Here is a 25,222-nt window from a genome sequence, read left to right as displayed (position 1 = left end):
AGAAACCCTAAGTAGACCTTGACCACACTTTTCCAACGACGCTAACTAGTTGCAACAAATATGGGCATCCAGTTTAAATCGACGATAACCTATAGTAGCATTTATACTTAAGTAAAAATTTAACGATTTTTTCCGGAGTGCTTCAGTCTAACTGACTAAAGAATGAAACAAGAAAATTCTACTAGCTATCTTTAATTTTTTCTGACGCCATCTAAAAATAGGCGTAATGTAGGTTATTGTATTTGTGGATATCTTCAATGCGAAAATCCTGGTAAAAAAATACGATCTAGCCCGCATTTATCGTGGATTCCTATTAGTTAAAATAACAGGTATCACTGAAATACTAGTACAACACAATTCCAGTCTAGCTTAGATCTCATTTATCGAATCAATTGCTCTTTAATTTCTTGATACTGAATTTAATTAACAGCGAGCAGAGTTGTAAAAAGAAAAACCTCCAAGAACCTTTTTTGCTTTACGTGTTTTGAACTAGAAGTGGGTGCGAAAAACAAACACACTCTTTAGCACGATAGCAGTACTATAACGCCTAGACTTGTAAAACCTTATATAAAGACAATGAATACGAAGATTTGGTTAAACTAACAAAGGCATTTTTTTCTTTATCACCTAACAGGCTTGAATACGTTTGTTTTTTCTTTATATATTAAAGTATTTTTTAATTTTCTTAGTGACCTGTAAAAATTTCGTGCGATTTCAATTTGAAATAGTTAATTTGATATATTATTTTTGTTTTATTTTCTTTTTTTAAACTTGCTAATGAATTACAAAGCCAAAAAGGTCGAGTAGCTCGCCTTTGATAAGTGATGCTTGAATTACTTCTCAGTCACATTAACTGAAGATGATACAAGCTCAAATCTCAAATCAAACTCAAATCAAGATGATGTCGATTCACTCAACCGTTTTGGCTTTGCAATTCATTAGCACGCTACATTACAGATCCGTGCTAAATGTAACCTTTTTTAATATTTATAAAATATAGGCCGGTGTAGTGTGGTGGTATTTTTCTTAAATGCTACGTAAATATGCTAGAACCTCCTAATTGACGCCAAATGTAATTTATAACGTCATGTTCTGACGATTTGAACCCAAGTTAAAAATAAAACTCAAAGCAGAAGTTTACCCAGCGGCATACAAGGAAATCTCCTAAAAAGCAACCCGGAAGCAAAAACTTAACTTCACACAAATTTATAATAGCTAAACTTAGCTTTACCTTGTTTTGGGTGAGATTTTAATTGTTAATACGGCAGTTTTGGTGTCAGAGAAAGTGGCCAGTGACAACAAAACTAGCTTGAAACCAAAAATATTTGTTGGTGACATAATTTTCAAGGACAAAAGTACAATAAAATACAGAAACACAAACTTAGCTGCTGACTTTAATTGAGGTCAGGACAAAGTTACATTGGTAACGGATTGATTTGTCAAAACTGGAGTCAGCGCAAACATTTTTCCCCAAAGTTTTTATTGTAATGAATATTATAACTTTGCGTTTATTGTGATACAATAGGTTTTGTGCAATAATGCAAGTTGGAATCTTGGCAAAATGTGTTGTATACCAACACGTACAATACATACTTCGATTTATCACAGCCACAATCACTTCTACTAAAACTCTTTTAACAATATTTGCAAGAGAATACATTTATCTTGTGTGGATTCTTTCATGCGACATAACATGTTCATTTCTACGAAAAACCTTTTCACAATATTCGCAAGCAAACTGTTTTTCTCCAGTGTGTATTTTTTCATGTTCTTTAAGCGCTGATTTATCAGAAAAACTTTTTTCACAAAATTTTTCGCTCATAAATGAATACCTTCAGGAAGGCCAACCGAATAAGTTCAAAAAAAGAAAAAAGAAAAAAAAAGATTGTGCAAGCAAGGCAAGGCTAAAATTAGAATGTTATTTAGTATTGTAGAAACTATAATGTAGATCTCACGCTTAACATGGTGCACATTGAAATGTGGCTGTTTAGAAGCGGCATATATACTTGAGAAGAGTCTCATGAAAAACTATTAACTGACGTTAAATACTTTTCAATGCTAGTTCGCTGCAGGGTAATATGCGCTTTCTATACGTTGGAAGATATTGTAAAAAAAGTATTTTAATTGAATTGAAAATGGTTACTAGGCTGCACTTAAAACATTAGGCGTACCGCAATGCGTCGGACATCACTTCTCTAGGAAATGTTCAGGAAACCAGTAAAGTTACTTGAATTAAAAGCTAACTGACAACAACACAACAGATTTCAATGCTAGATATAAAACCTTTTGACAAGAGATTCCTATAGAGGGACTTTACACGAGCGAAAGAAATACGAAATCATGTGGCAATTTCCGTGACCAAATTTCTTATAACTTAAATCATAATGTTACGCATAGGGGAGTACAATACCTGAAATCTTGTTCCGATACCGACACACGATATTTTGGACAAAAAGTATCGCGATCCGAAACGATACCAAACGACGTCATCTTAGCGTACTTATGTTGCTACAAGCCGTAATTATTATCTTGCCAAAAATATCATATTCGAGCTCGAGCCAATACTAGGAATTATTTGCGAATTTGTTAAATAGGTTTTAGGAGGGCGAATTTTCATAAGTGTGTTTGCATTGCGAAAGTAATGTAGTTACTAAAAATCGGTTCTTTTCTATTTTTCGTGTGCAGTCATTGCAAAGCTTAAGTGTGCAAAAAAAAATAAAAGTTTTTTTTTCCAGTTTATTACTGCAAAAATTGATTTAGCGTTAAGGAGGTAAAATACCGCCAATTGTTAGCCTACTATACTTTGATAAATTACGTTCAAAAACTAGTCATAGCAAAATAACTCATATTATTTTGTTTTCAAATCGGCACCGACACCACCCGAGTATCGGAAGATACCGATTACAAGTTGGCATCGGGTATCGGTTCCGATCCGATATTATCGGGCATCCCTAGTTACCCAGTTACGTAAAACTTTATCCTAAAACGTGGGCAAGTAAAAAACCGTAGGTCTACCTCTTCGTTGAGCAGAATAAGGCCGAGAAGAGGACGCGACATGCTCCACTGGTTGCGACAGTCCTCGAACATAATGGTGTGCAGAACCGTGGAAAGGGCCTGTGCAAAAAATGGATTTCGATAAAAGGTGTACGATAATTTCGTATGGGAGTTGAAATTTAAGAAATTGCATTCTGGAACGGATGCTCAAAAGTGGCTGGTATATGTGATAAATCAGGGGTATTTTCCATTTTGTGTGCCCCTTCACCTTCTTCTAGCTTTTTTCCCCTAAATAAGGCTATAAGTGTGCACCATGTTGGGACTTTTGCTCTTTTAGTTTCCTGTTTGAAGTGTGATGTAACCCATAACCATAGGCTACACCGCTACACTAATGCAGTTGAACTTGAATGGAAAGCTTCAAATGTAAAACAATCTTCATTCATAAAGTGTTTTACTTGTTTCACTGTCACGTTGTTATGAATATGATAAAGAATTGTTTTGCAACAATTACACTTATCTTGTAAGGTGTAACAGACTTTTGCCACGCCTATTGACTGAGATGTTATGTTTAACAGCTGATTTTGAATTAAGGCTGTTAATTAACTGAGCCGATCCGTACGAGAAAGGAGTCATTGGAATTGTAGGAAAAGGTATTTCCGAAATCACAAGTAGACAGCACTGACAAAACTGCCGTAGTTGCAGCCTAGTAGCTCATTATTTTTTCTAATAAAAGCTGAAAATATGAATTAATTCGGTTTGATACACGTTTTATTTCAGGGGTCATTGTTCTTATTATAAACGATTTTTCTGACATAGCATTTTTTAGTAAGTGCCAACGATTCGACAGCAAAATTATTTAAGATTAAGCGTAGACCTTACTGTCCACTTGAAATTTTTTGTCTTGAAAAGGATTACCCGAATAGCTAATCGAAACGTGTGTGCTTAACAATATGTGCCAGATGAATCCTTACATATTATTTTTTTATATCATAAACATGCCTCGATTTTCTTATTCTATTTGTTTGATTTTACTTATGTAATATTCAACATTTGATCGAACGGATGTACTTATGCAATCAGGTGACACTACTCGCCACTCGTATCGGGCATATTGTTAAACGCAAAAGCAAACTATAACCTATTAGAAAACATCGCGATAAACGTGTCATTACTAACTGTAATTTTTTAATTTTCTTTTTCCTGATTTTAATAATTAAATAATGGACAATATCGTCACGCCTCACCGATTGCAGAATGTCGGGTCGCTCCATCATCGCGCGCAAGAAGTGACGTTCGCGCTGCCGGTCGACCTGGCCGTGACGTAGCTTGTCCGATGATGACGACGACGATGACGTCACACCGCCTACGTCACCGTTGGTGAGGGAGGGCGAACGGGAACCGATGCGGTAGAGGTAGGTGGCCACATGGTCGAGGGCCGTGCAACAGCAGGTGCATACAGCTGTGTCTGAGGAGGGTAAGTGTTGAGCTTAACAGTGAGATTGCTAAAGCGCATTTTCATGTAAGTGCTTTATGACCTATTTAAATGTGTGAGCATTCTATTACTTGCGGTCAAACGGGCAAAGGTCACTGAGCACATGGTGTCTTGATATTCTAGTTGTCCTTACGGCAGTTGGTGTCACTACCTTGTCGCCGTAGGAAATAATATTGTGAGTTACTTGTAAGTGTTTGGCGATAATGTTTAACTTACACCGATGCTGTTTCTGTTTCAATGACAATGTTTTGTATTCTATTTGAATAATGTATGAATCCACTTGATAAAGACTTCAGTATCCCATCGGATCCACTTAGTTTTTAGTAAGAAAAGGCGTACGGGTTGAAATTTCGTATGGCATGGGGAACCTACGGATCCGATCTGCCTTTTACAACTTGGCACGACAAGGCGATCTCCCATTTTTTTAATATTTTACAAATTAGTGTTTCTCAACCTGCGGGCTGCCACCCCAAACTGGGCCGCCGCTTAACTTGGTTTGGGTCGCCAAACGATGTAGTTCACATAGGTAGATTTGTTTAAATTGGTTATCAGCAAGATTGCTCAAAAAAATTGCGAGAACAGTAAGAGAAATCCGAATACATTACTCATATTAATTAACTAGATGGAAGTCGATAGCTTCATAGAGCTAAAACAATGACACAATATTTTAGGTTTTTGTCACACAATCGAAGGCCCCTATGGGTACAGATTCATAAACTTCTTAAATAAATTTTCTGCCCATATAATTCGAAATTATTTCTTCCTTACCGAGTGCAGTTAGCCCCGCAGTTATTGTGCCGACCAGATGGTAGATGACCGACGGTGGTAAACCACACACAAATCTCATGTGGTCCTGACAAACCAGCTCCAGTAATGAGTGGTAGCTGCTACTAAGCTTCGTGTATTCCTGTAAAAGAGTGGTTCTTAACATTTCCCCTTATGTTATTCTATACTGTAAATTTAATAGAGATCTTTATATCCTACCGAACAGTGTACGTTAAATAAATAGCAATTTTGACATATACCAAAATATGATTTTTTATTGATTGAATTACAAATCAGTGAGATAATTGAAAATGATGTCTCACAACTAGATTTTTTTGAGCGAAATTATTAGAAACCTAAACTGTTTTTGTGAATTTGTTTTTATGCAACGTAAAATTTCCACTACCAACAAAACACGTTTTCTTAAGTATTTTTAAGGTTTACAGCCGGGCGAGTTAGTTTCTGTGCAAAATCGTTAAAACTTAGGTAATTAAAGGTTTTTGCAATTAGGTATAGTAATTAGGTATTATTTCGAACATTTCAAATAACTCTTTATTGATTTTTCGAAATTCTACAACTTCTGTATGGGCTTTGATATTCTTATAACGTCTTACTACAACCTCGAACCATTATTATCCAAGGTTATTGGTTAATTTTTTTTAAATTAAGATTTTTCAAAATCGATCTTGATGACGTACCAGCAGGTGATTGGTCTGCATTGACGTGACGAGCTCGACGAAGACATTGAGAGCGTCATCGAGTGTCGGGTCGTTGTAGAGACGGAATACGCCGAAGTTGACGTAACCTCCGGACAGCGCGTTCTTGAGCAGCGCAAAGCAGAGCGAGATTCCCTTGAGTCGGTGAGAGTAAAGCTGGTCTTCTTGTGGCGGGGACATCGAAAGGGTGCGAGAACCTAAGGCGTTTTTTTTAATTTTTAATGTATATCTTGTCAGTCTTGTTAATATTAAGATACAATAAGCTTAAGCTGTATGTTAAAGTTTTTTCTGTAGCGTATTGATACAGTCATTATCAGATATAATTATTAAGGGTTGCTTTTAAAACGCACGGAATTGCTTGGACCTAACACTAACTTTTAAATTAATTAGCACCAAAATGCCACCAACTCTAAAAAATACTCTTAAAGCGCGATTAGTTCTAATATAGCAGGGGTCACCAATTTTTTTCATAAAGAGTTTGTCAAAGTTAACCTAGAATAAAGGAAAAAATATAATGAAAATATGAACAAAAAATGGAAAATTTAATTTGACGTTAATGTAAGGTCTGACAAATAAAATTCCAATGCCAAAAAAAGGACGCGAAAGATTAAATTTTGCATTTATCGCAACCGACGTTGTTTTTTTAAATAATTCGAAAACCAAACTGTTAAATGCCATGGTCAAGACAATTGAAAAAAAATATTTTGACGGCACGTTTTGGAAACAAAACATAGGTTTTTCCAAAGATTTTTCCATATGCAAATCAATTTAAAGACAATCAATGACTTTTAAAGATTTGAAGACTTCGTGTGAACCCTGCTAAAGTACCTCTTTTTTCAACCAAATAAGTTATGTCCAAATACACAATACACATTGTATCATATCTTTTAAAGAAAGGCCCTAACACAGGGGTTTTTAAACTTTTTTTACCCCTAAATTTTTTTTTAACCTAGCGTGGACCACGGTCGGCAAAATAAATCCAAAATGACATCATAAATTGACGTCACAGTACAAAGAGACTTTATAAATCTGCTGATTTTGGTTCAAACATGTGAAGGTGAAATGGAGTCTAAATAGGATTCAGTGCAAAACCGTTTTATTTTTTATTTTTAATCAAACGGTTTTCTTTAAAAAAAAAATTACTTCTTAAATATACATTAATATTTTAAGTAGGCCTTCACGGACCCCTTAAAACTAGTTCGCGGAACCCCAAGGGGTCCATGGACCCCAGTTTAAGAACCCCTGCCTTAACAAAACAATGGCGCGCAAGTAAAGTTTAAACGTTCGCCGTTTTAAATTTTTTTGAACTAAACTGTATGAAAAACGCAATGTTGTTTGAAATATTCCATATGTGTCACGTAAAGCGAACCCACCATAGGCGCACATAAGTTTGCTCGCTTCCTTGAAGAGCAGAATGCCGTTTGGTGAGGAGACGTCGAAGTTCATTCGCTGGCCTCTGTTCAATACCAGCTCACCAAACATCTGCAAAAGAGAGGGAAAATGCGAACGTTTTGAGTTGGTCACTGGAGAAATACTAACACCTTATACAAGCGGTTGAAATCTAATGCTGACCGTATTTTTTAAAACAAGCCTAGGTATCTTAAGGCTGACTTAGCAGTAAATAAATTGGTTTTACTTTTTTTCCTACGTAAAAAATATAATAGGATAAAAAAAGTATTTGGTTACACACAAGGCGGCTTTCGCTACTGGGGCAAACTGACATCATACTAATTTTTTGGTTATTACCGTATGGTTGGAAGCGTTTTCTTATTTAGGTTTTTATAAAGGCACTGGAGTCGGTGTATATTGACATGTAATGTAACATGAAACAAGTATAACACTAACATTTTTTGCTTGAAAACAGCAACAAAAGATGACGCAAAAGTGCTTTAAATATTTTCTTTTTAAGCTTGTTACTCTTACATTTCCTTTTTTTTATTAGTTTATTGAGAATCAACGCCTTCCAAAAACAAGCTAATTATTTTTGTATTTTTCTATATCTTATCAGTTCAGGTCGCGGCAGTCCGAAGTACAAATTAGCGTTAACGTAATGTATAAAAAATTAGATAGTCGTAGTAACGACTAGCACCAGTATACTCACTTTAAGCAAGGGCGTTGTAAGTGCAGGGTCATGGTACCAAATCTCCATCGCAGTTTGTACTATGTCGATAAAAGTTGGATAGCTGTGCAGGAAAATGGTAAAGGAAAAAAACAAGTTTTCTTTACAAACTATTTAGTATAAGGTTAATATTATGCTTGTTACATCATCCAAACTTCATTTGCCGGGTGCTTCTTCGTTCTTGACAAGCATCGATAATCCAAACTTATCATACCATGACCTGAATTGAACGAAAGTATATAACATTGCAGGTTACATTTCGTAGCGTTTCGAATTGTTTTTAATTCATCTTACACAATTAGAAATGAAAAAAAAACTATTTGAAACATGTACAAAATGATACCTACTTTAGAATTGACTTCTTTTACGTCTAACTACAGCTTCCAGTCATTACTTTCCAAATACTACAAGCTTTAAACTTCTACGAAGAACAACTATATTCAAACCTAATAAGCACTTAAGTAATTTCAAAGTCCTAAATAAAAATATATTCTAGAGTGTTTTACGAAGTTGACTGGTATATATTAAATATATTTGATTCCCTGTATATCCACCAGGATCAAGAATAACACTCGTACCATATCAGCGTTGCTTGGTAAAGCGAAATGCCTTCAAGTGATTCTCAACCTTTTATGGCTTACGGCACCCCTTAAAAATAATAAATAGATTTTCGGCACTCCGGAATTTTACTGAAATGTCACTATAAAATGAAACTTTAAAACATGTAGGTAAATGTCACGTGATACAATGGTCTCTAATCGTGCACAAATAGATGTATCAAGAAGTTCACCAACTGAGCAAAAATCAGACTCTAAAAAAATTCCCAAATACCTATCGGCACCCTTAACACTAGCACTAGCACCCTGGTTGAGAACCACTGGTCTAACCTAATGTTTCGCTTTTGAATCTGAAAATGTTTAGCATAGAAGGACATACGACATTATATAAGACGAATTGCGAAGGATACACAAGTTGGAAGAGCATGTTGTACTGGTTCTTGCTGTTGAAGGCGTACGTCAGACCTCTGACGTCACGCGCCACGCCGATCAGCGTTCGGATCGCTGTTTGGTTAAGAACGCTGCCAATTAAAAATAGGATAGTAAAAGGAAAGGGAAAACGAAAAGAAAAAACCTTAATAGGCGCAATGGTGGAACACTGTTCAGGATAACGGCGTGGCCGCAGAAATATAAAAGCAATTTTAAGCGGTCAGAGGTCTCAATCATAAGTACCATGGGAAAAAATTTGGATACCCGATTACAAGGGGTATCGATACTCTATGACAGTGCTTCTTAAACTTTTTTAGTTTCGTACACCGCTAGCATCTATCTCTAGATTTCATTCACCCTTGTCTCATGATATGATAAAATAATCTCGTCTATATATAACAGCACAAAATGACTTAGGTTGTTTCGATTTTTGTTAAAATCAACTCAAGCTAAGTTTTACCATTGTAAATGTACAATTTCTCGAGTCCAGCAATATAAAGCTAAAAAAGCACAAAACAAAGTTACCAAATTGTTGTACTTATACTAGGGCTACCATATTTTTAGCACCCAAAAAGAGGATATTTTTTTGCCTGCCAGTAAAACGAAAATAGAATTGTTACGTTTGAGAAATACGTTCCATATCCACAACTAGCAGCGGCACCCTTTGTAATTTTCCTATAACTTGCACCCCTACGAAATAAAGAATTTTTAATTAAATATCACTGAGACAACTTTAAAAAAATAGTGTAGTTTGTTGTCGGTCGCGCGAAGCGCGAAAAAAATTGGATTTGGCGCTAAACTGTAAAATCAGGAGGCTTTTCGCAAAACATTTCGTCCCCCTGTTGATAGCCTGTTATCCAATTAAATAAAACATGGATAAAAAATAGTTCGAACGGTGGATGACTTTTATCGTTTATCTATATAAGTAAAAAAAAAATTATAATTAAATAGGGCTGTTATACCTTCGATGATATGAAAACATGGAATGGCACTCAAAGAGACTTTGTGCTCAACAAAGTAAACAAAATTAGATAACAGTAAATTCGCAAATTTGTTTTGGCAGTTTTAATGTTGAAGTTGGCAAAAACAGAGTTTGTACAGCGCTGTAGGAGTGGTGTACAACCAAAACGAAAACGATACCATTAGAATCATAGCAAAAAATTTAAATATTAACTTAGAGCTCGCCTCCCCCCTACGAATTGCTTGGAGCCCCCCTAGAAACCCTTTTTAAACCAGCAGTTCAGCATCTTTCATGGCTTAAGTATTTTTGGAAATAAATATAACCTTTCGTCTAAAAGTCTTGTTAAAAGTATAAGCAACTAACTCGAAATGCGAAAAAACAGGACATTTGGGTATTTTTGAGCGTCCTCGGAGGACCATTCAGTTTTCTTAAGAAAAGGGAACAAATCCTTCTAAAAGGAGACATATGGTAGGCCTGCCTAACTCATACACTTAGTGCAAACCAACTTAACTATTACAATAACCAAAAAACACCAAAAAACAACAGGTTTTAGTCGATTTACTTCAGAAAGTTGTTTACTAGTGACTATAGGATGCTCCTGAACTTTCGTTAACCCGTATGCACCCCTTTTGGTTGGTTCACCCCTGCAAAAATTTTATTCACCCTGGGGTGAACCATTCACCACTTTAAGAAACACTGCTCTATGGTACTAGATGGCGACGGGATAACCAATTTATATATGCGGTGCGTTTTTTAGGTGTTCTATGAAATGGCCTACCTGAAAACATCACATTACGATTAGAATGACCTGGTAAAGGATCCTGATTGTTTTTTTTTGGTAGGGAATGGATGGGGTTAGAATTTGGGCTAGGGTTGAAATTTTTAGGGGAGTTAGTGATGAAGTTTGGGGCGGGGTTTATGGTTGGTTAAAATCTTGTATGAACCTTATTCTGGCTATTTGAGTCTTATTCCGACAGGTTTGGGTCTTATTCCGATTTAGACGCCATTCCATCTATATAGGTATTAGTCCTATTTGCTCCTATTATTATGTTAACTTGCCTCTAATTTCAGTCTTGTTGTTGGAGTCCAAAATAACATCAAACACAAATAGCTTTCCCTACGCTTTTATAGTTTATATAAAAAAAATCTTCAATTTGCCGTCGACACAACTCACAATCTTAAATTGACTTACCCGTTGTTACTGGAGGCACCTCGTATCATTTGTTTGAGCGCTTCGAAAGTTGACGTCATCGGCTGCATGAATCTCAAGAAACGGTCCTCGTCTTCGCCTTTGTGACGTAACAAAACAAAAACAATCGCAAAGTTGAAACAATAATACAGTTACGCTGAGCAATGCAGAGACATTGTGCTTATTTCGATATTTGGTGCAAGTTAGTGTTATTTTTTTGGGGGGGGGATTCTTCAAACTAATAAATAGTTCAATTTTAACTCAACATCATACATTTTAAATAAAAAGGTTGCCATAAGTTAAAAAAAGCCTTGAAATGATGTTAAAATACATGTGTCATAATCTGAATGCCAAGCAAAGCGGTAACGCAAACAAGAAACGCTAGAAGTGGCGACATTTTTTCGACTTCGCTAAAACGGATGGAAAACAAAATCGCAAATCAAGTTTGTAAAGCAAGTGCATGCGAGGAAATGCAACTGACCGAGATCGACCATAAGCAGTCTTCCGAGCGCCGTGTAGAAGACTGTGCGACATCGCAGGTCGGTAACCTTCGAGTCCGCGCCCAGGAAGGGAAAGTGAGACCTCTGGAAAAAATGCGAGTTTGAAAAAGGAGAAATGTCACTACTCAAAATGACAACGTCACACTTGCGGTATGGAAAAGCCAAAAGGATAAATGAAACTTAAAAAAAATGTCATATTTGCAGGTATGAAAGAGTCGTTTTTATTGTTTTGGCCATTGCGGCATATGTTTCGAAGTGTGTAAAAGGAAGGGAGACCCTAGACATGCTATCCGATATTTCTGGGACTTTGTTTCTGCTCCGACTCGGGTGTGAATTACACAATGAAAAAAAAACGCGTAAAATATTTGTGAAAGAGCAGCGTCGCCTTTTGACTTCGGAAATAACAAATCACACAAACAAATATTGACGTTAAACTTCTCGATTAGCCTTTTATTACATCTTTGACTGGCTCAAAAGGTCGACCAGGACTATACAGTATCGCAAGGCAAAACGCAAGAAAAAGGTTCCACGATAGTTTGCCGACTTGTTTACCCACTGTACCTGCGTTGCTCAGTCAGCAGAGTGTCGTTTCGAGGTTGTGTGTTCGAAACGAACAATATGGCAGATTTGTTTTTTTTTCCCAAGCCTCAAATGTTCAAACAAAAATTAAAGTAGAAGGCATACTGATATTACTTTGTCATCTTTAGAAGTTAAGTGACGTACTGCTGATACATGTGCTATTATCGTAAGTCGGCCTAAATGCGAAAAGCCAGAGAAAAACACAATGTTAGCTGGATTCGTTGGCAGCGGATTGTAAAAAAATTATACAGAAACAAAAATGTTTGAACAAAAAATGTATAAAAAAAAGGTTAGATTTACAGGGTCGTTTTCGAGTAGAAATCGAACTGCGTCCAGTTTGACGAGTTTCCTAACAGAGCTGAATCCAATGGAGAGGTCGCCCAACAGATGGAGGGTGCCGCCCACTATCGCATCACTGTGGCTCCAGTACTTCAGGTTTGTGATTCTGGGGTTGTGCGATAAAGCAATACAACGAGTAAGCTTACAACAGTAGAGTTACCAACAAAAACGGAAGTCTAACAACGTCGAACGCCGCAGTGTGGACTAAGCAATTTTTCTTTGTTTTGGCCAAGTGGATTATCGCTTAGTCTAATACAGGGATGTCCAACGTGCGGCCCGCGGGCCACATTGCGGCCCGTCTGAAATTTTGGTGCGGCCGCTAGTCATTTTGACTCCCAAGTAGTATTTTAAATGTTCAATATTAGCCTAATTTAAATGTACCAGTCAGCTTTTAGGGGCGCACTAATCGTATAGTATTGGTAAAAAATATATATATAACTCTAAAGGTCCGTTATACTCTAAAGAGCAATACTTAATCTTGAAACGTAATAGGTTCTGCGGCCCAGTAAATTATTTCAAGTGTCAATGCGGCCCACTATAATAAAATGTTGGACATCCCTGGTCTAATAGATTATTGTTAAATTATTGGCAGTTGGGTAATATTACCCAATAATTTTATCATTATTCGACATTTATTTACAAAAGCAATAGAATTTTTTTTAGAAATCTTTATCTACCAGATTGGGTAAATAGTATAATCGAGTAGTCTAGGGGAAAAAGGAAATTAGAAAGAATCGCGAACCATAAACTTACAGAAAATCTAAATAATTTGAAAAGATGTTTGCCCAAAACGTTTGTCATCACAAATTAAAGTTTGAAAACACTTTCACCGTCGGCTTTAAATGAGCCAAAACATGACAAACATGATTAGATTTTACCAGCTTAATGCACAAAAGTCATTGATTAGTAAATCGATTTACCAAATGAAACAAACAATTCACATTATAGTTTTATTTAATTTTATTAACTAAAAGCAGCAAGGTTCTTTACATTTTTGCGACGAAGACACTAAGAACAGCGGAGTCGTCGGTTAATTGAAGGACTTCACTCAGACGCTTGTAGACCTGCTCGGAAAAAAGCGACGTTCCGGTAAATCACTTATAAGCAGCAACATCAGCGAAACAAATTAAGTATGTTTTTTTAGCCATGGAAAGCACGATCATTATAAATTATCCTAGAGGTATTTTATTTGATCAAAACAGTTTTCTGTATGTTACAAACACAGCGTTGGTTTGTTATATGCTTAATTTTAATTTCCCCAGTAATCGGGTTAAACTTTATGTTAAACAGGTAAATAAATCACGGTAATATACTTAATTTAACCCGGTAAAAGTAGTAAGATTTCTATCCTGTGCTTTTAACTCGCTTTGTGTATCGCCCCTAATTAATATTCTTCAACATTTTAGGTAAAATTTTAAAACTAGTAATTATTCTAATTTACTTTTGGTATGAATTGTAATAATTAACAACGGACTAACATGTAAAAACAGGCATAAATTTCTCATATCGAATTCTCATACATTTAAAGTGACGGTTAAATTAAAAAAAAGGAATATATTTTACGGTAAAGTTCTCGAACGGTAAAACTACTTTTTTTAACGCACAATGCATTCTCAAGCTAATAGTTTGGAACAAGTCGCTAAACTTTTTTGTTTTGTCCAGAAAACCTACGTTCGAGTTCTTTTGCACTTGGTCGCCGACGTATATCTTCCGAAATTGCTCGAAAAATGAGAGGAAGGCAAGTTCGATTGTAGCGTTGCCGTTTCCCGATGGAAGGCGTCTGTATTTAAGAGACAGTAAACACTAAAGTTACTGCGGCCAAGTCCGTTAAGACCAGTGGTTCCCAACCTTTTTATTCTCGCGACCCCTTTTAAGTTTTCGATAACTTTCGCGATTCTTCAATTATATGATACCTAAACCAGAGTTATTAAAAAAACACACATTTTAAAATTGGCAAAATGCATGTCGGGAAAAAGCCTAGATGGATTGTATTAAAATTTGGCTAAAAAGTACCAATTTAAGAATGCACAAAAGTTTTTCTGACGCTGGTCTGGAATTCTACCGCAGCATGATAACAATTTTTAAAGAAACGCATAATGTTTTGGTTAGGGTGCCGGTAAGTGGTTGGGTAAGCGTGGGTGAAGTATGCTTATATTTAATATTAATTATATTGCTTAAACTACGCAAACCCAAACGCTAACCGGCACCCTAACCCAAATAATGTTCGTTGTGGTAGGATTCTAGACCAGCGCCGTTTTTCTTTATGAAATAGCACACGGCGACCCTCCAGACAACACCTTGCGACCCCCTTGGGGGGCGATTAGGAACCACTGGTTTAGCCTGTTGCTATACTGGCAGTAAATATGATGCATTTTTAATAAATTATGATTTAGTATTAGAAAATGGTCGGCCACGAACTACAAACATATTTGTATCCGCAACAACTATGTTCTGATAAAGCACGATTGTGCGAATGCTTGCGAACATTATATTTCAATTTATCGATTGGCAGCGCTACTTTATTTTTAGACTGCAAATAGATTTTACAAATGAGAAAGCCAAGTATACTTTAAATGCAAAATAAAATGCTGAATTTTTTCTTTGTTTATATTAACTTTGCTTTGTATATATTTCACTGTACAAGGACTGAAAATGGCTTTTTAAGGCGAAATATATATTCTTTTACCACAAGTCTGAAACTGTATTTCAATCGAGTAAATATAACTTAACGTTAATTTGGACTTAGATTTGAACCCATGATTTTTTACCCGCGCTATGTTTGGCGAGAAGGGGTAAGGGAAAATGACTATTATACTCCGTTTGTTTAGGTTACAGACGCCCAACCTGTCGGTGACGGTCATAAGTTGCAGCACCCTGATTACCAGCTCCCCGTCCATTGCGTCATGTTCGTCGGTGGCGGCAAACGACACACGACCTCCGATCACTGACCCCACCAAGTGGATGATCCAAGTAAGTTTGCCTGCAACGCATACAGCAATTGGACATTTGATTTGTTTTAGCTTTTTAAAATTAAATTAGCCTTATTATTATAGCTTTTCTGTTTATATTTCAGTAAGATTAAACCTTATTAGAGCATTGGATTTTTTTAATTAGATTACAATTAAAATAAGAACATTTCCGTTCTTCCAAATTTGACTAGAATTAAAACGAGAGCATTTCATTTTGCAAATAAGATGAGGATGATTTTTTTAGGAAAAATTTCTGCATATAGATTTACTTTATGGAAAATGCTACTTGTTTTTCATGGGCTCAAAAAAATAACCTTTTTCAGCAGTTCGGAATTAAAACGAGAGAATTGAATTTTTTTAAATTAGATTGGGATTATTTTTTTTAAGAAGAATTTATAAATAAATTCACTTTATGGAAAATGCTACCTGTTTTTAAAGAGTCCGTAGATTTATTTACACACTGAATCAATATTCTAACAATCTAATCGACTAATAGTGGTAATTTGACCAAAAGCTACCCAAAATGAAACTTCACAACGATATAAAAATGTAAATAAAGTTAAAATTAATAAACAAAAATAGCACTTCTTGTAGGAGCTCAAGGTGGGGGTCGATATGTTATTAGGACACATGGTAAAAAAGGTTAAGAAACCACATGCAGGGTTTTTCATTTAATAGTTACCAAAGGCTAACAATTTATAGGAAAGTGACAATGCCTTTCACAATGATTCAAAGCAAAATTATTAATAATTCGCCATTATTCTATATTAAGTCGTTAACGGCAGGCAATTGATTTATTTTTGCATTCTGAAATGATTGCAAATCGAATATTTAAAACGGGTAAAATAGGCCTATGGTCCGTAAAAATATGATAAGCCTACCAAGCGGAACTAGAAGTCTCTGGCCGTCCACGTTGCTTCGCAGTAATTCCTCGAGTTGGGCGGCGGTTTCGTCGAACGTTTGAACAAGCAGCTAAAGAGAAAAAATGCAGGTCGAATGATAAGCTATCGGGCTTTTTAGGCAACGTAGATAGCAAACAACTATGGTACGGTAATTGCGCAGTTTTTTTTTTGGCGTTGTTGGACGGTGTTTTAAATGAGTTTTCTCAATAAAGGCATGTTACATGCGTTCACGTTATCAACAATCAAACTACTTATACCAGTCCAAATATAACATATTATACCAAGCTTTTCACGAATATATTGCGTCTTTAAATGCGTCATAACATCGAGAGTAGATACATTCCTTTTTCAAATTACATGAATACCATTAAAAATGATGGCCCTTCTCAAAAAGTCTTTATTACAGTCTTTTCTTAGCGACCGTAAATCCTCGTGTAAAAAATTTTCTGCAAAATAATAGCATTCGAGAATACAAATACCAGCGGTCACCGATTTTTATTTCAAACGGGGCCGGATAACTAAGCTTAAACCATCCCGGGCCGGAGAGAAAACTTAGGTTAAGAGATTACATTTTATGTCAAACTTATTGAATCGATTATCGTTATACAAAGGAATATAAGTAAATAAGTAGTTAAAGCCGTAGAACCTTGGTAAATTGTCGTACAGTTAGAAATTTCAAAAAAGTTAGTTTTGATCTGCATCTGACAACATTCCAACATTTCTTTATAGATTCAACTTTTATCTTTAAACACGTTTAACTCGGCATTTACCAAGCCTAGCTTAAATCCCTTGTGTGTAAATAAGCGGAAAAGGTTTAAAACAAAATACTAGTTTACACCCCCGTTCGTAAAAATGATCAGCGTTGTCAACAATATTTGTAATTTTCTTAATAGCTTTGTCATCCTTTTTCAAAAAATAATGGAAACAACGATCGATAGAACGCATGGCTTAATAATCAAGGTGTGGTTTCCCGGTTAAAACCCTAAATGCTTGTTTCGCGTATTTTGAGATAGCCGCCGTGACAACATGTTTAGTCAAGAGAACCTTATTAGTTCAATATAGAAAGTCTTACATTAAATGATGTTTCCATCAATGGTATGTGTATGGTTTCATAGTAGAATAGAACTGTATTATGGAACACTATATACGGATCTGTTCATAAGTTTAATGGTGAAAATAACGGCCCAAATAGACGTTAAAAGCGACATGCTTTATTTGCCGAAAACGAAATTCTAATTGCCGAAACGTTTGAAAATAAAGCATGTCGCTTTTAACGTCTATTTGGGCCGTTATTTTCACCATTAAACTTAAGAACTGTATTAGTTAGTGCACTCGGTATCGCAATACCTTTTTTTAATTCAACTTGCATTTTAACTATATGCAATTAAAAACTTTATCTTCATCAAGGAAATATGCAGCGCGGGCCGGATTAACTAACCCGGTTTGCTGACCCCTGCACTATACACTTACTGTACAAGTGGCGTTGTACTCGCAACGCGCTATGGTTGAAATCTGCTCGAGCTGCTGCTTGATGAACGACATGTCGTCGAGGGGAGATTCGAGGCCGTCGCGCAAAATCACGGCAACCGACTCGAGCCTTGACTCGGTGTAGGCCTTGAACACTTGCGGCATGTAGTTCTCCAGGCGGTGAGGTTCGGGCGCCTTGACGTAAGGAACGCTGGCCGCCATTCGCTGTCGACGTGCAACAAATCGAAATTAGTCTTTGGAGCTGCGATACAATCTTCTGGGGCTCTAGTATGGGCACACACAAATACCTAAACTGCAACAACAACAACCTAAAGCAGACCATAGTATTACGACCAACGGCATTTTAAAGCCAAAAGAAAACTTTCTTGTTTGGAGAGAGGTCATTATGCAGTGTGGTAAAAAATCGTTCAACTGGCTTTTTTGACAAAATAAGTCCACAGTTAATGAGGACAAGACGCGCAACTGTACTCTGCAGGTAATTGCACGATGCTGTCCAAGTAAAATATAACTAACCACATCCCTAAAGCACCAAAGTCCCGTAGGATTAGAGAAGACTAACTGTCTCCTACTTTGAATAGATCTGCTTGTCAATCTATTTTGTCATAAAACCACTGTCAGCTTCCATTTCTGTAGACATGGCCTACAACTTGCAAAAAAACGCCCCCCAAAACAATAGGAGGCGTTTTCTTAAAAAACAAAACGGCCAAATTAAAAAAAAATCGTAAATATTAAAAAAATATATCGCCATTTGACGGGATGAAGTCATTGGCCGAAATGCGTTGTGATATAAGTGTTACAAAAACATAATTTAAAATGAATTCAAAAAAGGTGAGCGAATCGACACATTTTGGGACACGCCTTTATCATCGTCAGGTAATGAAAGTTTTTAACTGAAGATGATACAAGCTCGTATCGAAACGTCTTTATTAAGGTGATGTCGATCTACTCGACCTTTTCGCTTTGAGATTCATCATCAAGCTACTTAACAGATTCGTGCATAGTGTACCACAGCATTTTCTATTTTTCAGAATTATAACATATCCAACACACAGGATCGATAACCAAGTCTCAAGCTATAAAAAACAGCTTGGGCACCAGACAGGCCAAGGCGAATAAGACCCCGTAGCCCGTACAACGCACACAAAAAAACGACTGACCTGCCAGAGGCTGAGCAAGTAGTGAATTGAATTGGGCGAGAAGCGCCACATTCGCAGCGAGGTGACTGTGAAGTCGGCGATTAGCTGAAGGGTGTCGGCGTAGCAGGGCACCTTGACCAGCTCGCCCAGCTGGTAGTTGGCCTTGAGGCGCGCCAGCATGCGGCAAAACTCGTGGAAGGTCGTTTCGTCCGTCAGTTTCTGAGTTGCAATAAAGGGTTTAGGGTAGGGTTCTTAAACCGGCGTCCATGGACCCCTGGGGTGTACGTGAACTAGTTTTAGGGGGCCACGAAGACCTAGTATGATATTTGTGGAAAGTATTCAATTTTTTAATGAAAAAAGTTTAATTTAAAAAAAACGTTTTCTTTCACTTTCACAATGTTTTGACCAGTAACTGCAGATTTGACATCCAGTTGTAACGTGACGTCAATTTATGACGTCATTTCTAAAACTGAAATTCGTGTTTCCCTTGGGGGAACAAACAAGGCGCTATTAAAGATTTAGTTTGAGTGATTAGATACAAGAAAGTTTGCCGGGAAACAATATCTCACTCTATGTTGTATTTACGCGATCAGAACAAGTTCAGGTTCAAGGGCCCAATTCGGCAAATAAATACTATGAGTATTTTACAAATAGAAGTTGAATACGGCGTAAAATTGAAAGACGTGAAAATTTGAGCCAAAATAAGCTGATGAGGGCAAAGATACTTTAAAACACCTAAAGGTAACTATAACGTATGTGAAGTGAAAATAGCAAAAGACCTCAGCTTGGTGAAAAAACGCGCCCGAGTTTGGACGAAATATATTGTGCTTAATGTTTAACAGCTGGAAAACCGACGAAGCCACTCGAAACAAAAAAAAGTGTTTACGCGGCATAAATTAGCCGAGCGAGTGATTTCATGTAAAATCACTCAATCCATAAAGTTGACCTTCTCATATTTTGACTCAAATTTGTACACTCGCTGCTAAAAATTTTTTTTTTTTACTTTTTTTGACCCAGTGCTTCATCAGAAGGAATATTCCTTTACCACAAGATGTTTATTTTAACGATTAGTAAAAAAACGTTTTCCCAAGTTTCCATGGAAAGTCGTATCGTGTGTTAGTTCCTGTGCAATAAAGGGTTTTATTAAGGGGTATAGGCAGGCCTTTAGAACCGTAAATTGGCAAATTCCAAACTACTCAATTTGCAATACCAAACTACTAAATTGGCAAATTCCAAACTACTCAATTTGCAATTCCAAACTACTAAATTTGTAATTCCAAACTAAATTTCGATGAAATGTTAAACCGTGCGAATTTAGTTCGAGTTATTAGTTGGTAAGTTTTTCAATCTTAAATCAGTCTCGATATTAAAAAGGGTTTTGATTAAATATTAGGGAGTCTGTTAAATGATGATTTGTTCATATCATGTAAACAAACCGAAATCATGTGTTCGGCGCAGTTTAAAAACGAACAATAGTGACATACAGAGTCAATGAGTTCGCGATACACATCATTAACAAAACGCAAGAGATTTATCGGCTCTGATAGTTTGCCGGAAGCGTCAAGCGTGTAAACAGGCAAATTAGTATTTTAATGAAACCATAGCAAAAAGCATGACACAGTTGATTTACTGCAGGGCCATAATAACAATTTAAAGTTAGAAAGTTCAAATATATGTCAACCGGGGTTTGTATTTTCTAAGAAGGTGGTAAGCCAATATTTTTCACGTTTGGGAAGGAAAGGAGGGTATTTCAGTCAAATCGCGTTTCTACTAAAAAAATGTTTGTTTTTTTTCGTGGGGCTAATAACTAAATGAAACGCACCGGATTTATTCCCCAACTGTTCTACCACAATATCATATATAAACTGTCGTCACCAGACAAAGTAATATCAACCAAAAACAGCTCCTCTGATAATTGTAAATTGTTAACCAACGTTTCGGCAACCTATGCAAATCGCCTTCTTCAGGGTAAATGACACCGCACGCTCGTAGTACAATTATACATTTTTTAAGTAACTTTTAAATGGTGAAAACAAATAGAGGTGTGTATATTATATATGCTGAGACAATTTAACTTCTACTACGTGCATTACTACAACTTCTGCTCCAATATGTTAGCGCGGCCTTGTAAACCAGGTTGTTGCGTCCTACAAAATTGAAACAAAAAAAAAATAAACTTTGCATAATATTTTAATTAGAATGTGTAGATTGATACAAAACCGCAATTTCAAGTTGACGTCAACATAGAATACCACCAAGCTTGGCCTCGGGGCTGCACAAATTTTGAGTTAAGTCGTACTTTCTCTGGCAATAGCGCTATTTCATAAGAATCATTTCCTTCTACTGCGCAATACAACAACTAAGATAAAGACATGGCAATGGCAAAACTCTTAACTGTGTTGTATATCTATACCAGCGTTTCTCAACCGGCTGCTAAGGGGAGGCTGCTAGGTGCGCCGCGAGAAAAAGGAAAACCATGTCAAAATAAGTCCAAAACTAATCGGAATAAGACTTTAATGGACAAAATAACGGTTTTAGTCTCAAAGGCTGGAAGTCCCTGTAAAGATATGCAACTATAAAACCCATATAATAAAAAATGCAGGCCATTTAAGACAAATATAAACAAAAATTTCGCGCTCGCTTCGCTCGTAAGGTGCGCCGCCACGTTTTCATATGTCTCTAGGTGCGCCCCCAAGTAAAAAAGGTTAAGAAACACTGATCTATACCTACAAGGTCAAAAATGGTAAAATGTGCAATTTGACCGGAAGAAAATTTTGTCTTTTTTGTCTGTTTTTGCTGTTAACGTGGTGCGCAGTTTTACACGCTTGTCACTACTAGAAACAGAGAATCACAATTGCCTCACCTGTGAATTTTCGAGGATGCCCTTGATTCCTTTCAAGATGTCGGCGAGGAACTTTGTCCTTTCTGTGTTGTTGAAAAGCGATCTTCGCACGGACACGATTTGTACAAGGCACGACATTACGGTGGGGCACAGTGAAATTGGAAGACTGAAAAAAAAGTGTTTTTATCTAATTTTTTTGAAAAATTGGTACACTCTCACAGTAAAATGAGGAAAAAATATTTTGTTATCTAGCAACAAATTTTTAAAAAAATGGTATACTCTGCCGTAGTGAAATAGGAAGACTGGCAAAAAAAGTGTTTTATCCAGCAATATATTTTGGAGAAAAAAATGCTATACTCTGACAAAGTAAAATGGGAAGACTGGCAAAAAATATTTTTTTATCTTGCAACGTACTTTTGAAAAATTGGTACACTCTAACACAGTAAAATAGGAAGAACAGAAAAAAAATATTTTGTTATCTAGCATCAATTTTTGGAAAAAAATGGTATACTCTAAAATAGTGAAAAAAGAAGACTGGCCATGAAAACTTTTTATCTGGCAACTAGTTTTGAAAAAATTGGTACACTACACTCTGTATGATTTTTAAAATTTGCTTAAACATCATTTTTTGTTGTAAGCATAAATGTCCGATAATATCAAATTGGGGCCAATACCCGGATATCAAGTAGGAGTAGGTACTTGTGTGACACTAGGGTGGTGCCGAACCAATACCAAGTGAAATAATGCACAATAGTCATGGTTCACTACCTAACTTAGCTTTATCTACTTTTAAAAAACTTTGTGAGAAAGATTTTGGAAAACAGTATTTTAACAATCTACTCGACATTTTTAACTTTTAGTTCGTTATCAAGCTCCATGCATAGTGTGCCTAAATAACATCCCAAGTTGTAAGACTAAGCTATTCTATAAGGTGAGGATATCGAGAAATATAACATCCTACTCACACATTGTATAAGTTTAAGAAAAGTTGTGAAGTGCTGAGGTTGACGAACGTGGAACGCCACCCGGTGGGGATCTGCACTGTTGTGAGATCGTCGCCGGAGTCGTCATACGAAGTTCCGATGAAGTCAAACGACAAACAGTTCAGGGTGAGATTAAGAACAGACGACAGAAGGGCACACTGAAAACATGTTGAAAAATATCATAATCAATATCAACAAAATATTCACATAAAAAACATAAATAATTAGTTTGGTTTCATGTATAAAACTAAAAATGTTTTCTTCTAGAATTGTTAAAATAAGGTATTGCAAGTTTTAATTAGAAAAATAGAGAAATACTGTAGAATCTAATATTTGAATTGAGTTTCAAAATAAAGTTATATTAGGTGAATATAAGTATATACAAACAAAAAGTTTGAACAGTGCATTAAAAACAGTGGTTAAATAATACAGAAAATATTTTTGACGATAAATAAATAAATAAATATACTATTTAATTGTAAATGTAAAGTAATATATCTTTGTATTTCCCAGTTTTCAAATTTCATACCCTCTCGTTATCTTGAATTTGCTTTCCAGAAACTATAGTTTGACTCAGCATGTTACATGCAAGCTGAAATATTTCAAAAAGAGTCGAGTCCCTGAATGATGCGGCAATTTTGCGATGCCTCGTCAGCGGTTTGATGTTGTCAGAACGATTTATGTCGGCCACTAGCTCAGTGAGAAGTTGCACACCAACTATGCACTGAGAGGTGTTTCCCTGCACATCAAGAGTTTCACAAATATTGACATTATTAAAAAGTTTTATGTACAAGTTATAACGTTTATGCCTAGATTGCAATGCATCCACTGTAAGTTTCCAATTACTAAGCTATTTAAATAACTGGAAAATACTTTTTATTTATATGTTGGCACTTGCATGCTTAATTACTGTAAATACATTGCATTAAAAGTCGATTAATATTTCATTTAATTTAAAGTATTAAAAAAAGTTTTAGGGAAAAGGCATTTCAACACAAACAACATCTTGTTGTTGTTTTTTACAAATATGCCTTTAGACTTCTACAGTTCTTAATAGACTTCAGTCACACAATGATAATAGCAGTTATAAAGTTGTGTTTTAAACATTACAGAGCATACCTGTAAAAACTTGCCAACATCTGTTATTACACTTCGGAAGCAGAGTTCCTCCTTGAATGTATCGAACCACGCGATCTTTGTGATGCGAGCGTAAAGAAGTGAAAGGGATTCCTCAACAAACGACACTTGCTTTGTCACAGTGTACAAGTAGTTCAAGATGTAATTTCCTTATGAATGTAATATGAAATAGAAATAGGTTAACGCTTCAGTTTTGGTGTTGCCCAATCAACAAATTTATGAGTTGGTGTTTCCTGTCAAAAAACTAAGTGATATCATGCAAACCTAAATAATTAATTTATTTTTTTTCTATTTATAATTAAGTTTACATATAGAAAAATACCCCAGGTCAAATTAAGACATGTATGAAACAGTTTTACTTGACTGTGGGCTCAAATTTAGAATAATAAGTAAGCTTAATTAGCACTTTGTTGTGATGCTATATAAAATAAGTTTAGGGAATACATATATGCACAAAATTATAATTTAATAAAAATAAAACTGTTTTAACTCGTATACACTGTGGGAACTAAATTGAATTCCTATGAATTTTCACGAAGCAGAACTTTTTATATAAAATCTTTAAAAAAACCCACTTATGTCGAGCCGCTGTGGCAATGGAAGGGGTGAACCTTGCTTTGTGACTCGCTTTGTTAGGGTTGAGGCAGCAATCAGAATTGTGTAGGGCGACTGGTAAGCAAAACAAACACAGAAATGTCACAAAAGCACAAATGTTTTTTATTTATACTGTGGCATGACAGGATTTAAACAAAACACTTTCAGAGTAATGACAAACTTTGCAGGTAGATTAAAATTAGAAAACTTATACAAAACATCACAATGGCCTATACATACAAATATTTAAAAAAAGAGATTTATTTTTAGCTCGAAATTTTCCTTATTGAAAATAATCAATAAAAATTCAATTAAGGTTGCAAACTAGTAAAGTATTTATTGTCACATTAAATCTAATTACCCAACAGCAATAATAGTTTCTACTGCTGTAGCGTGATAGGGTTTTAACGAAACACTTTTAAGAGAAATGCCAAACTTTGCAGGTAGATTAAAATTAGAAAACTTACATACAAACATTAAAAAAGGGATTTTATTTATCATTATTTATCTCAAGCTAAGTACGTGTTTCAA

General features: G+C 35.9%; 1 protein-coding gene across 1 annotated transcript in view; it reads right to left on the bottom strand.

Annotated features, from left to right (window-relative positions):
• The window catches only part of LOC146146893 (exportin-7-like), a 42,563-nt gene that overhangs the window by 15,873 nt on the left and 1,468 nt on the right, over positions 1-25,222 (bottom strand). The window contains exons 3-23 of the mRNA XM_083386486.1: positions 24,673-24,766; positions 24,080-24,246; positions 23,490-23,699; positions 22,943-23,118; positions 21,999-22,143; positions 19,157-19,354; positions 17,982-18,203; positions 16,491-16,581; positions 15,485-15,620; positions 14,312-14,420; positions 13,631-13,704; positions 12,602-12,746; positions 11,704-11,806; positions 11,226-11,322; positions 9,054-9,164; positions 8,069-8,150; positions 7,341-7,449; positions 5,950-6,164; positions 5,255-5,393; positions 4,239-4,459; positions 3,016-3,114 (exon numbers count right to left, since the gene is read on the bottom strand). Of these exons, the coding sequence (XP_083242612.1) occupies positions 3,016-3,114; positions 4,239-4,459; positions 5,255-5,393; positions 5,950-6,164; positions 7,341-7,449; positions 8,069-8,150; positions 9,054-9,164; positions 11,226-11,322; positions 11,704-11,806; positions 12,602-12,746; positions 13,631-13,704; positions 14,312-14,420; positions 15,485-15,620; positions 16,491-16,581; positions 17,982-18,203; positions 19,157-19,354; positions 21,999-22,143; positions 22,943-23,118; positions 23,490-23,699; positions 24,080-24,246; positions 24,673-24,766 (2,943 nt within the window). The remainder of the gene's footprint in view (positions 1-3,015; positions 3,115-4,238; positions 4,460-5,254; positions 5,394-5,949; positions 6,165-7,340; positions 7,450-8,068; positions 8,151-9,053; positions 9,165-11,225; positions 11,323-11,703; positions 11,807-12,601; positions 12,747-13,630; positions 13,705-14,311; positions 14,421-15,484; positions 15,621-16,490; positions 16,582-17,981; positions 18,204-19,156; positions 19,355-21,998; positions 22,144-22,942; positions 23,119-23,489; positions 23,700-24,079; positions 24,247-24,672; positions 24,767-25,222) is intronic.

Source organism: Ascidiella aspersa, chromosome 4 (assembly GCF_963924565.1).
Source record: "Ascidiella aspersa chromosome 4, kaAscAspe10.2, whole genome shotgun sequence".
NCBI classification, from domain to species: domain Eukaryota; kingdom Metazoa; phylum Chordata; class Ascidiacea; order Phlebobranchia; family Ascidiidae; genus Ascidiella; species Ascidiella aspersa.
Note: the sequence above shows the minus strand (reverse complement) of the source record. Positions and strands in the feature narration are given on the sequence as shown.